The sequence below is a fragment of the Tenebrio molitor genome, chromosome 2 (genome assembly GCF_963966145.1).
Source record: "Tenebrio molitor chromosome 2, icTenMoli1.1, whole genome shotgun sequence".
NCBI lineage: Eukaryota > Metazoa > Arthropoda > Insecta > Coleoptera > Tenebrionidae > Tenebrio > Tenebrio molitor.
The window spans coordinates 3,624,391-3,636,855 of record NC_091047.1 but is presented as its reverse complement, the minus strand read 5'-3'; the positions used below and the strand labels follow the sequence as shown (position 1 = coordinate 3,636,855).

Below are 12,465 nucleotides of genomic sequence, written 5' to 3'. Positions count from 1 at the left end.
TTGACAGAAAGTGCTTCGAATTAATTCCAATCTTGCAAATAAAGTAACAAAGATAAACATCCACACCCTCCCGGTCCGCAACGCCGCTATAAATATAGATCTAAACCCTCGTTGATGTTGCTTTTACCTTTATTTATCTTTGTCAATTCCCGAATAGCGAACGAGTCTAATTAGCATGCACGAGGGGCACTTCCCCCCCCACAAAAAGTGTTTCTAGCCGGCCATCGTCATCGAGCCGGCAAAACAGGAATCACGCTACACCTTGATTCGTGAAATATTAAGTGGCCGTGTAAAGTTTACGCTGAGTTTTACGAGGCTTTCGGGAAGAATTTTGTTTTCCATTACACAACAACACTTGTTAGAAGGGGTCGTTACGTTTAAATATTGCCTTGTTTTATTAAAATTTACTTTTCCTCGGCTCATTTCACGTTGAATTTTTCGGTTTTTTGCCGTGGGAGAGTCTGTTTCTCCCTTTATGGGACCGAATTATTAGAGCCATTATGATGCGGATGATGGCGGCGGGGACGGCGCCGCCGCACTCATTATACCAAAAAAGTAACCGAATTGAAAGTCGCGTCTTAAGGCGGCTGCATCATCCGGAAAATTGTGCATCGACGGTCGGATTAAACTGGTGAAATTGGATCGCACGTCGAACGTGACAAATCGCAGTGCGACTTCTCGCCGAGACATTTTACTCTCACCTCGTTATTTGAGGGACAAACGCGCCACCACCCATTTTAATTCAATTATGAGGTCGTATTTTTGGGCCGCGTTGCCTTTATAATCTGTTCTATTTGGAAGGAAGAAAATGAAAAGGCAAGCGCCGGGATTAATTAGTTTCGGGAATTAAGGAAAATTCGTCATAATTTGCGCTTTGGCAGGATACAAATTACAAGCAAGATGTAAAACATGGAAAAAGATTAATAATAATAAAGCAGCCGACACCAAAATTGCGACGCCAGTTTAATGACACCGGAATGACTCAGTTTATTAAAACACAAAGAACCACATTTTGTGCGACTAATAAATCTCACGTGCAACTACAGCATTGTTGCATCTATCGGTTCGACTTAATCACCTTGTTGCGTTTCTTGGCCGCGATTCTTTTCGAATAAGAAAATGACGAATGCCAGAGATGTGCCAAAGATCCAGATCCAGATGACTTGTTCGCAGTCGTAGATGCCGACGTGTTTGAAAGACGTAGCTTGAGAGAAACATTTGGGGATCATTAGGACGCGTAGGTTGATGCGAGTCTGCAGTCCGAATTCCCCAATTCTTAAGATCCTGGAAGAAGGATAAATCTAGGAGTTTTCGAAAAAGTTGAAAGCTTACGCCACTTTGAACAAGTTCTTGTAGGGCGAGTGCTTGGGAACGACAATGTAGCCCAAATTTTCCTGAAAAAGATTCTTCAGTGTTTTTGAAATAAATATCAATTTAAATTGAAGAGTACCATCTTGGAATGGTACTATTTAACGGTAATTGTTGTAGAGAACCATTTGAAAATGGTGCAAGGCTTGAAAGAGTGCTACATATATACATGTTGACTTTTTTTGGAAAATTTTAGACTTCATTTTGAAAATTTTCTGAATTTTTAAAATTTTTTGACTTTTTTTGGAAAATTTTTGACAGAAAATTTTAAATTTTAAAAATTTTTTGACTTTTTTTTGAAAATTTTGACTTTTTTTAAGATGTTTGATCTTAAAAAGTTGCTAATTTTTTGAAAAATATTTTCTTTTTGAAATTTCTCGATTTTCCAAAATGTTGAAAAATTTTGACATTTTGAAAAAATGTTATCTTCAAAATTTTAACTTTCATTTACATTTTGGTAATAGAATTAGAATGGTAGTGAGAAGATACAAGAAACTCTTGCTCCGTTTCTTTCAAATAAGTACCACTTTTGCAGCGCTGCTTAAGACAAAAGTGCAAACGTGAAGACGTAAAAAGGATTCAACAGCTTATTATCATTAGTCAGAAGAGCTACTTTTGCAATATTGCAGATTAGAACATATGGGAAAAAGAAATAATTTACATTTTACGTCAATAATGAAGAAAAAGTATCATTAATAAATAATATGCTTCACTAAAAAATTATTTCCTCAATAGAGCTCGTGATAACACCTTTTTCAATGCTTTGGTTTCAGCCGATAAAGGCTACACACCTTTAAATTTAAGTGATAATATAATTTCAGACATTGTTAAGCCAAATATACCTGACACAATAGCAAATATAAAACAGAAGTCTTTACATGGGAGATACTTTAAAGAACTGGAACAACCAGAAGTTAATATTCACCCTGAGACGGAGGGTTTTATATTTGCAATACAAGATCGTGTTATAAATACAAGAAATTATAAAAAACACATATGCGGTTTACAATCGATAATTGATAAATGTAGGATTTGCGGAACTGAAGGGGAAACAATTGAACACATTATTTCTTCTTGCACCGTTTTGGCTCAAAGCGAATATAAAAAACGACACGATATATTCGCTAAAATTATACACATGAATTTAGCTGTTAAATTCAATTTATTAAAGAATACACAACCACATTATAGTTATACACCAGAAAGTTGTTTGGAAAATGACAGTTACAAGTTATATTTTGATAGAACAATTTTAACTGACATTCATATTAAGCATAACAGACCAGACATTATTATTTTAAATAAACAACAAAAGCAAGCATATCTTTTAGATATAGCTGTTCCAAATTCACATAATATAACACAGACATATAACACAAAAATTAATAAATATTTAGAGCTGTCCGTTGCTATGAGAAATCTTTGGTGTTTAGAAAAAATTTCGATTTTACCACTTGTAATTTCAGCAACGGGAATAGTACCGCAATCTCTTTTTAAAAATTTAAAAATTCTGGATTTAGATAACACATTGGTAGTTGAAATTCAAAAAGGTATATTATTATACTCATGTCACATCGTGAGGAAGTTCCTTAAAATTGACACAGAACATAATACACAACAAAGTCAAAATGCGGAGGCAAGACGCCGGTAATTATGTTGATAAGCACTGCACTATTACTTGATAGTAATATCCGTAATAGTGTATGTACTCCGGCAAAATTGCCGTGCCGCCGGGTGGAGGTGGGATAGTAGCAAAAAACTGTTTCTTCAAATGTCAGTAAAATATGACATTATGCTGCTGGATTGATAATACAAAAGTGTCACTTTTTTGCCATGGGATCTGACGAGCTGACGAGCGGCAGATAACGTTATTATCTCCGCTGACGAGCAGCAGATAAAGTTATTATCTCCGCTCACGAGCGGGAGATAAAGTAAAATAAAGCATAGATAAGATAATATGTAATCGTTATTTTTACAAAAAGAACCAAATGATCAAACTGTACAGAACTTCAGCTTTGAAAAAGTCAAGTTTCACATAAAACATTTATGAACTAATTTATTCCAAAAACGATTATTTTAAATGAAACTTTTTTTTGTCTCGTACAACTTCTTCAAAGGTCCTTTTTTTACTCCCTACAAACCGCAACCTTGCCTCATTACGACACTCATAACACAAAAAAACCTCGAAATAGTTCTTCATGTAATGAACCTGATATCCTCCCGCCTCGATCCGACTGTCTAGCAGTTCTTGTACGTCGTTAATTTTCATCGTGGACTGTAATAAAACCACGATATTCGCACTGTAGGACACATAAATAAACATGAAAGCCCCGAACAGGATCAGGGCCAGGATTCGACCGGCGAAACTTTGAGGTTCGGTCGTAGTTCCTGCAACAAAAATTCCTCTCGCTTTCTATTTTTATTCGCCCTTAAAACACAACCTTGTTGACAAACGGCTTCCAATGCGATTAAAGTTATATCGCTCACTCCGTACTTGTTCTGTTTGACTTTCTGCGACACGGTAAAAAAGTGAAAAAAAATCGGGGAGTCTGCAGGAACTGACCTGTTTGTTTCTCGTCTCCCAGTTGAGAACGATGTTGACGGCGGCGACGAAGACCGCCGAAGCGACCCACACGCTCCACTTGAAGGTGATGAAGAAGATGTTCTTCATGTAGGAGGTCGAGGGCTTTCGCACCACGAATCTGATGGCGTGGGGGTTGCCCATTTTTATCATGTCCACAGCTTCGTATCTGTCCTTGGTAAAAAAAATTGAACCAGCTGGAAATGGAGATTTTATCTTTAACAAATTTATTTGGGCGGAGGAATTGTTTATTAAAAATAAATGAAAAAGTTGCCAGGCTTGTAACGTGATAATTTCCATTTAAAATGCGCTCCAGTTTAAATAAAATTGTTCGATTCAGACCGATCAAATATCTATGTGGATCTACACGGTCTAAATTTGCAATTAGAAATAAAGTGGCGGTGAAAACGCTGACACACCTGAAACGTCTGCCTTCACTGTTTGAATTTCCCTCACCATGCCACTGAATATTCCAGTGGTTTTGTTGAGGTAGCCTAAATTGTCAACAATCGAGAAAGAATAATTAATTTTCATGTAACGCAACACGCACATCATCGGTTCGAAGTCTTGCTTGGCGAAAGGATCCACTCCCGGATCCCTAAAACAATCAGTTGCAAGAACTATCAAGACTCCCCCTTCATCTAACACATAATCTGTGAGATGATTGAGAGTGTCGTTGTCGTATATGGTGAGACAAACGACCAAATTGCCCCCCTTCAAGTCAAGCCGCCGTCGAGGTGTCGCCGTGTCCCAATAATACTCCAACAAACTTCCTCCTAATGACCAATTTCCATAATTCTCCCAAACTGAAACAAGAACTTTGAGCGAGAGATACAAACCCCGCGATTCACTTAATTCGTTAGTTTTTCCCACTTTGTACGGTTGATACAAAAGCGCTGACTCGCCAGCGAAAGCTGCGACAAAAAGCTCGCAGTTCGGGAGGAACCGAAACTCGCCCAAAACCCCCGAGAGAAGAGACAACTCCGAGTTGTCCACCAGTATCAAATATTTGAGGTGGTAGACGAAGAGATTCGATTGGTTCAGCTGAAATGCAGCCAGTCGCAAGTTTTTTCTCGCCGCGATTTCTTACCTGACACAAGACGTCGAAAGAAGAGGGACAGTCGCGCAGATCCAAAACTAGATAGTTGTTGCTGGACCAGTGCTTCAATATGTCGGTGTCGTCGCCTTTGTAAAAACCGACTTGCTGAAAGTCGAGTGCGAGTTCTCGCACGAGCAACTTGCGACTGGCTGAAATGGTAGTTTGAGAGGAGAAAATGTCGAGAGTGACTCACCGCTGTCGCAGCAGGTGTTGATGGTGAAGGCGACATTTTTGCCTTTGAAGAATGCCTTCAAGAATGCTACGTTGGACAGGCCGGGAGTTGGACAAGTCGCGAGAAGTATCACAAAGAAAACTTGTTTCATCTTTGTGACAATGTCAAAGCTTGAGCGTCTTATATAGTGACCATGTTCAGATTAGTAAATTAAGAAGACATTTCAATGATATCAACATGCCACAATCCAGAATGTTCCGCTATAATCTTATCCTAGACAGGTCTCGAATTAGGGACAAGACACCGCTGGATAAAGGACAGCTTAATAATAGTCTCCATCAGAAGGTAAATATTTTTTCTGACTGGTTGAATAAACACGGGACATTTTGATGTCGCGTTTGACATTCTTAACTCGCAGCCGATATCACGCATGAAAAATGAATAGGGCTTCGATTCAAACGCATTAAGGATAATGAAAGTGCTTTATTAATATTTTTCAAACAGAAAAACTTGCATCGATTGGACTCAACATGCAAAAAAACCGTTCTTAAACTTGATCTAGCTCAAAGAGTGCGGTAGGTATATTTTACAGCGCGGCAATTAAGTTTCAGGCACGAGGCAAAGCCGAGGGTGTCATTAGTTGAAGCGACGTAAAATACCTACCGCACGACACTTGTATTAGATTTTTCGGCTTACCAAATGTTGCATTTTGCAATTTTGCTAATTTTTATGAAATAACAAACGTCAAACTCTTTGACATACATAGCTACCAACCCGCTAGGTTGTATTTTCCCTATTATGATTATTAGCCAATAAAAATTAAAAAAACACACTCTCATTAATAAAACCTTCAATCACTCAACAGCAAGAGCGTTTCCACTTTCCACAAAACCTCCCAACTCTCATCACTAAAAAATTAACACCGTAACAAATCCTGCTAAACTGCAAGCTCGCGATAGCAGTTTTCGCCGGCACTGGAACTCTTTCCGCAAAACTTGCGAACTTGAGAAGATTAACGAATTAAGTAAAAGCACAAAGCTCGTGTTTGTGCATGTTGTTGAAAATTATAATTCGAGCGGGAGAAATTTATGGAAATTGGTAATAACAGAGCAGTTGTCCAGATTCCATGGAAACATAACCCACACCCGTGACAGTAAAGAAGCTCCACTTTGTCATTTTAACCACCATTAGATGTTGATGCTCCAGTTTTGGATCGTTATCGACGGTTTAGAGTTTTGTCGAAGTTACACGAGAGCGTGAAGTGGAAAAGTAATTGATTTGAAGGAAAGCAGCGAGCTTTGGGAAAGCTTTTCTGCAAATCAAGTCGCCGTTGTCCAGGCTGTGGCACAATTAAACGGGATTTTGAATCGATGATGTGCATGTTCCAGACTGCACATTAGTTATCCTGGACACAATTGCGTGCAATTATGGTCGTGTTGGGGCACAGCTGGAATAATCAGGATCAGTGAGGACAGCAATCAACAGGATCATGGCTTTCAATCCAGCTAATTAAAATTTTATTTCGATTGATACTGACAGTGAAAAATATATGGTTCATTAGACCCTATTATGCGATTAAAATTTTGCTTTTCACTGTGTGATTTTTTTCCACTGACCCACAATAGTAGCAACCCGGAAAATATCTGTAAACTTTTCCACCATTGAGTAATTTGCATTTTCCTCGTGCTGGATTAACTATTTTTACAAAACCTCGGTCCGCAACGCGTCAGACTCGAAACTTTGTTCATCCAGCGCGAACTTTCCACCTAAATGATTTTTTTAATAAGTTAAACAAAATGAAAACTTCCTGGTTTGCATCCATAAAAAATGCAAATTTCGACCTTGGGGCGTCGATTTTTCCGAAGCAACCCCCTCTCCAGTCGCAATAACACACTGCAAAAATTTCCCCAAAATTGCGAGCAGCGCTAACCCTCCCCACAACCCTCCCACTCAAAAAACGCAGCCGGATTATACGACTGCCATAAATACATCTTAAGGTCGCTCACGTCCTTTTATTGAAATGAAAATTTCCGGGATGTAACCGGAGACGGATCGAATAACTCGCGCACAACACCTCTTGTGACTCCGGGGGCGCCTCCCTCCTTGTAATTTCCATGAGTTGGCCAGCCGGAGGACCAGGAGGTGAGAGGGAAGGTCAGAAAAATCCGGCAGGGGTGCCGCATTCGCTGGTGCTTCTTTGCGGCGGTCCGGCGAGTAGGGGCGGGTGGGGCGGCGGGGTCACTCGAGTGGACTTAGATCTCGGACGAAGCGCTGGCAGATTCAATTAGACGAAAGTCGGCTCTCTACTTACGTCTAGTCTAATTTAAGGCGGCAAATGTCGCGTGAGTTAGTTTAGGGGAGAAAAACGTGGGCGAAATGTCAAAATCGTCAAATTACGGCGGACGTGGGGGCTGTTTGCAGGACGTCTAAGACAAATTGGTTTGCGAGAGGAGGCAAAGTGGACTAAGAATAGCAACGACAGGAATAGAACAATTGGGACGGAAAAGTAATACAGAATTTAGAGATTTTAGATTTTTTACAAAGAGGGATTTAACATGTGACCGAATTGATCGATAGGAGTATTAAATTTTTAGTTGCTCGACAGAAAAGGTAAAAAACAACAGATTCTGGAGAATTTTTGTGAAAGGTTAATAAAGTGGAAATATGGAGTTTTTGACGAGGTTGTATAGAGAAAAATTATAAATTAAGTGCAATATAGACGGCGGAAAGATACCGTATATGCCTGTGCAAGGTAAAAAGTAATAAAAATACCGTAGCTACAGCTTTCATAACAAATAAAAATTACAAGAGTAGAGATTTAATAAATGCAAGGATGCGCCGAGAATGTTTGATATTTTTGTTGTAGGATCCCCACGGGCGCTTCGTTAAAATGTCAAAGGTAAATTAATTTGATCAATGGAAAAATGACACTGTTCCCAGTAAATTCTGTGGTGTCAGGTCAGGAGCACGCGGTGGAAATGCAGAATGTAGACCCAAACGTGTTACGCGATGGGCATATTTACAGACATACACAACACTTATACACCCATGGGCGCTTTTTCCCGACGGGACTCGAACCCGTGCTGACCTCGCAGTGGTGGTCGAAAGAGTGTCGCTCTTCCTTCCACCACCCTACCGTCAGTCCCTAATAGACATACACACAATTCCATGGCCCGGCGGAGGTTCCTTCCTTCGAAAAAATCCTCCCCCTTCGGTGGGATTCGAACCCACTAGCGCCGGGACCGCGACCTCGGAGCACTGTCTCCGACAGCCAGGCGGCCACCGAGCTACTGTTTCTCCATTAATGCTATTGTTAATTTACTTCCGACGAGAAACTGCCAACCACCCTCCAACCTTCAAGGGTTGTAGAGGTGTCTTGATCGAACTTATGGTTTTCTAAAGACAAGATTCGCAAACTATATAAATACACATAGCCACGTAGAGAAACCAAGATTCATCAGTGAAAAATGCAAGGTCATGGAAATTATTCTGATACCCGTTGCAATATTTTACGGAAATAAGTGTAAAAAAATTATAGATGTGGACACTTTACTTGGGGACAGTTATCTGGTGGCAGTATTAGATGAATTATTTTTGCAAGACTCGCCGCGTTCGCGCGTGTAAGCTTTCCACTTATGAAACAGTTGTGCTTTATTCGCATGTTGAATAGATACAATTCAGCTGGTTGGATGTTTTGTTTCATTTACTTTTCCCCTCCTGCGCCATAATTGGATTTGTTCCGTGGCGGTGAATAATATAAATAAAAATGATAATAGGCTGGCAAGACCCTCTGGTTAAATCGGTGCGCGGCCGGCTCTCCTGAGACTTCCCCGCTTAGAAATCAGGAATCAGGAGTGCGTCTGGAGTGGAGTTTCCTCGTGGAAAAAGCCGTCTTAAGTACACACGCATCCGAGTTCATTAGAACGTACCCGGAATAATAGAAGCGCTAGACAATAAACCTCATCGGCCGAATCTGAAGCGGAGAACAATCGGATGTGGGAGTGGCGGTTTGGAGTATTTCGGCGGCGGATTCAGGTAGATTTGCTGAGCTCTCTTGGGCCTGTTTAGTTCGACGTGGAACGAGAGAGAGGCCGCTGTTTATCGAGCCTCCTGACGGCCAATTACATGCGTATCAAACTCCTGCTGACGCAGGATCTTCCTGTCTCGTCCTTCTGCAGTCGGAGTTTATTTGCCGCAACCGCGTTCAAATTTTCTACCGGCGGACCATTAATTATGCAAACTCCAAATTGCCTCGGTTTAGTCTAGGTTATGAGACTCTTTAATTGCAACTTAACGAGTTTGCGATCCCGACAGCCACTTTTGCCCGATCCCGACTCCATCAAAGACAACTTTTCTGCAAGGACCAACGGCTGAAGCGCCGCTTTATTTTTTCCGAACGAGTTTCGCTAAAGACATTCGGAACGGGGATGAGATGCGTTCGGTTTATAAATGTGGACCTCTCGGATGCTGCAAGAGCTTTGCTCTTACTTAACGACACAATTCGATAAATACCTAGAGCCTGGAGTCTGCATGTGGTGCCTCGACGGTTATAAATAATGCAGGAAGTTATCCGCCGTCAACTTTTCAATTCCCATTTCCGGTCCGCCGGAAGACAGCGTCACGTGACATGTGTCAGTCGTGACGTTTGCGTTTGAGTGTCTTTAAGCCCAGTTGTGTACACATCGGCCTGGGATGGAGCCAGGACAATGCGAAAGCTCTTTGATGTGGAATTTATAGAGATTAAAGAAATTTAATTCTCTCGTTGCCGTTGCTTGTCAGGGCGGAAATCCAATATTTCTGTATACATTTCACCCAAAGAACAAAATAAACAACACTTACTTTAAAAATTATTAAAATTATGAAAATTCCTACTAGACAAACGCAATTCACGTTGCTTCTTCTAAAAGCACTTATCTCGAACAGCCGAGACGAAGCGAATTGGTTCACGACAAAAAACGCAATATCTGAGAGACGAAATAGTGAATTAAATTTTCGTGCATATCACTCTATAAAATGATGTAAATTTCTTGCCTGGCATAAAGCTACAACACTTTGAAGACTGCACCCCGATATTGATAATCTAAAGTTTTCCAATTTCCGGTCAGTTTCTTAGAGCTCGCTACGATTATTGGAAATTGCATGCCCTGAATGCAGATAAAGCCACTCCGGATGGATGGCGTGACGAGACAAAAACAAATAGTTGAGGAGCCAAACAAAACGAGAAAAGACAAGGCGAGCTTTGTGGAGACACGGCAGGAAAACTCCACACAAATTTTCAAATGGTTCGGACAAATATTGCAGAGGCGCCGGGAGATTTTTTACCATAATTTACATTTCATCAAAAGGGCGGAAAAAGAATACCCTGAAGCCGTCCATTACGCATACCCCTCGCTGTGTTTAGGGTGAAGTTCGATCAGTTCATTTTGAAACACATTATTACAAATAACAAACAAATAAAATGGAGAAATAAGATTCTGATCGGAATTCCCCCGTATATTTTTTGGTAGTGAAGAAAAACAAAACTACATCTTTGCGTTCCCGGCTTGTTCCACTGGTTTAAGCTATTGTCTTGTGAATTAACAACTTTCTTCTCTAGTTCTTCGTGAGAAGCTTTCTTTGGAACGGAAGGTTACGTCAAGATCCAACAGACGGTGTCAGTTTTCCAATTTGTTCGCAATTGCGGTAATCGGAATTACCCCATTTTTGCAAATTTTCTCCATTCGTGCTGTTCTTGAGATGTAACAGGTCAATGCTCCCATCAAACCGAACAGGCAACAACTTCCGGGTCGAATGTACCGTCAAAATGGAAACTCTCTTTATTTTTGTTGGGGCGAAATTACCAAACAAACAGTTAAAAATAAATAGAGATGAAAAAAATTAATACCCTGCGGCAATGCGGTTTGCAGAAATAAGATTCTGATCGGAATTCCCCCGACTACTTTTTGGTAGTTAAGAAAAACAAAAATACATCTTTGCGTTCCCGGCTTGTTCCACTGGTTTAAACCATTGTCTTGTGAATTAACAATTTTCTTCTCTAGTTCTTCGTGAGAAGCTTTCTTTGGAGTGGAAGGTTATGTCAAGATCCAACAAACGGTGTCAGTTTTCCATTTTGTTCGCAATTGCAGTGATCGGAATTCCCCCATTTTTGCAAATTTTCTTCATTCGTGCTGTTTTTGAGATGTACCAGGTCAATGCTCCTACCAAAGTGACCAGGCAACAACTTCCGGGTCGAGTGTACCGTCAAAATGCAAACTCTCTTTATTTTTGTTGGGGCGAAATTACCAAACAAACAGTTCAAAAGAAAAAGAGATGAAAAAGTTAATACCCTTCAGCAATGCGGTTTGCAGAAATAAGATTCTGATCGGAATTACCCCGACTATTTTTTGGTAGTTAAGAAAAACAAAAATACATCTTTGCGTTCCCGGCTTGTTCCACTGGTTTAAACCATTGGCTTGTGAATTAACAATTTTCTTCTCTAGTTCTTCGTGAGAAGCTTTCTTTGGAGCGGAAGGTTATGTCAAGATCCAACAAACGGTGTCAGTTTTCCATTTTGTTCGCAATTGCAGTGATCGGAATTCCCCCATTTCTGCAAATTTTCTCCATTCGTGCTGTTTTTGAGATGTAACAGGTCAATGCTCCCATCAAAGCGAACAGGCAACAACTTCCGGGTCGAATGTACCGTCAAAATTCAAACTCTCTTTATTTTTGTTGGGGCGAAACTACCAAACAAACAGTTCAAAAGAAAAGGAGATGAAAATAGTTAATACCCTTCAGCAATGCGGTTTGAAGAAATAAGATTCTGATCGGAATTCCCCCGACTATTTTTTGGTAGTCAAGAAAAAAGAAAATACGTCTTTGCGTTCTCGGCGGCTTGTTCCACTGGTTTAAGCAATTATCTTGTGAATTAACAACTTTCTTCTTTAGTTCTTCGTGAGAAGCTTTCTTTGGAGCGGAAGGTTACGTCAAGATCCAACAAACGGTGTCAGTTTTCCAATTTGCTCGCAATTGCAGTAATCGAAATTCCCCTGTTTTTGCAAATTTTCTCCATTCGTGCTGTTTTTGAGATATAACAGGTCAATGCTCTTATGAAAGTGAACAGGCAACAACTTCCGGGTCGAATGTACTGTCAAAATGCAAACTCTCTTTATTTTTGTTGCGGCGAAATTACCATAACAAACAGTTCGAAATAAATAGAGATGAAAAAAGTTAATACCCTTCAGCAATGCGGTTTGCAGAAATAAGATT

At 40.2% G+C, this 12,465-nt stretch overlaps 1 protein-coding gene across 1 annotated transcript; it reads right to left on the bottom strand.

The window, feature by feature from the left end:
- Positions 1-1,070: 1,070 nt before the first annotated feature.
- On the bottom strand, positions 1,071-5,371 carry LOC138124868 (glutamate receptor 2-like). Its single transcript, XM_069040049.1, has 9 exons — positions 5,242-5,371; positions 5,040-5,197; positions 4,801-4,993; positions 4,369-4,755; positions 3,932-4,146; positions 3,810-3,879; positions 3,473-3,756; positions 1,333-1,394; positions 1,071-1,284 (listed from the first exon to the last, which is right to left on the bottom strand). Exons 1-9 carry the CDS (start codon positions 5,369-5,371, stop codon positions 1,071-1,073), a joined length of 1,713 nt encoding a protein of 570 aa, XP_068896150.1.
- Positions 5,372-12,465: the final 7,094 nt, after the last annotated feature.